This window comes from Adiantum capillus-veneris, chromosome 13, assembly GCF_014529385.1.
Source record: "Adiantum capillus-veneris isolate H3 chromosome 13, ASM1452938v2, whole genome shotgun sequence".
Classification (NCBI taxonomy): domain Eukaryota; kingdom Viridiplantae; phylum Streptophyta; class Polypodiopsida; order Polypodiales; family Pteridaceae; genus Adiantum; species Adiantum capillus-veneris.
This window is the reverse complement of record NC_140943.1, coordinates 10,095,383-10,097,037: the sequence shown is the minus strand read 5'-3', so window position 1 is coordinate 10,097,037 and position 1,655 is coordinate 10,095,383. Positions and strand designations below refer to the sequence as shown.

Below are 1,655 nucleotides of genomic sequence, written 5' to 3'. Positions count from 1 at the left end.
CAACGTATAGTGTTTCTCTTTGGCCCAGAAAGGCTTAATGAAATACTTCTATCACCGGATCCCATCATACTACCTCTCATAGACTATAACTTTTCTTTTGACGTAAGCGTAGTTATCTTGCTATGAACCAAGAGGATTTGTACACACAATTAATCCCAATCACTAGACAAAATATATATATTATGGTAAACACAAAACTACAATTCCAAAGAACAATTCGTAGCCTATTTGGTCAGCCAAGATTGAATGCCATTAACTCATCTATTAACTCTTTCATATTACCCATGATACGATATGACCATAGCCTTGATGTTTTCATCTTCGTATTGTTTTGACATTCTCTTTTGTGTTCTTTCTTTGTGTGTGTGAGTGCAAGAGAGAAAGAGTGAGTCTTCTTTGATTGCACTTCTTTCCAAACCCTAGTCTTCATGGCATCTATGGTTTAACTCCTTCATATAGTTTTTGTTGAGTTCTCTCACAAACTCTCACAGCCATAAGCCCGGTGCTTTCCTGGCAAGACCGCAAATTTCTCGACACTGCGCTACAAAACTCCACGAAAAGGGCACCAGAGTCTTGGAAAGAAGCTCAACCCCTACAAGAGGCGCTGGAGAAGTCCTCACCTTCAGATGCTTCTAAAGCTCCCATGCCTCTCCTAACCAAATTGTGTGGGTTGGCTTCGACAATCCCTTCACCATCTCTGCCAACGTGCGCTACCTCAAAAGCCTGCATCTCGGCAGCATCGGTGGAGATACCAACAGCATTCGCTAGATATAGAGTTTCCCTCATACAGAGGGGCCGTGGGCCTAGCAGCATACGTCTACGCATGGTACCTTGCAGCACGGGTAAAGTTCGCCTTCAAGCGGCATTGCAAAAGTCCCAGAAATTTGTTGCAGTAAACAATGGATCCTGCGCTCATGACAGAGTCACGCGGTCCACCTATTGCTTCTGGATCTCCCCTGTCTATCCTAACCAAAGGCCCCCGAAATGGAACGACCAGCTTTACAGGGTCTGTGGGGGAGCCCTCATACAAGCATGCAGGTCTTGGAAGCGATGGCTAGCTCTAGAGATGACGATGACGCAAGGTGTGACATAAGGAGTGGTGTGGTTTAATTTGAATTCAAGTATAACGTTTCTCTAACGCTTGTCGTCAAGCCCTGTCAAAACTAACGCCACCTTGAGTTGAACCTTGTAACCGTCTGCTCAAACTTAATTTCGTAGGTTTGAATCTACATCTCAAGCCATGATCTACAAGTATACCTTAAGGTTGAACTTTGTAACCGTCTGCTCGAACTTAAGTTCGTAGGTTTGAACTTAAGTTTGTAGGTTTGAAGCTGCATCTCAAGCACCACGATCTACAAGTACACAAGAAGTTTTATAGGGCTTCTACATGAGACGTTTGGAAATAGTTCAAGGATCGCTTAGGGGGTACCCAATTGGACAGAATCCCACAAGATCCGTTTTGAAACTGAACATAGGAGGTGTTGTCGTGAGGCATCAAAGTTTGCAGAGGAACATTTGAGCAAGGGGCGAGATGCGAGGCGATTCGGCAAGGGCAACTATTGCGCAGGGAACTCGCAGCTATGGGGATGCGTCACATAGGAGGTTTAGGCTTTTTTTTATATGTAGAGGATGCTTGAGGTTGCAACGTCGGCTGC

At 44.7% G+C, this 1,655-nt stretch overlaps 1 protein-coding gene across 1 annotated transcript; it reads right to left on the bottom strand.

The window, feature by feature from the left end:
- Window positions 1-585: 585 nt before the first annotated feature.
- Window positions 586-813, bottom strand: LOC147443593 (uncharacterized). The gene has a single exon (XM_086527687.1). It carries the CDS (start codon window positions 811-813, stop codon window positions 586-588), a length of 228 nt encoding a protein of 75 aa, XP_086383813.1.
- Between the last annotated feature and the right edge of the window lie 842 nt (window positions 814-1,655).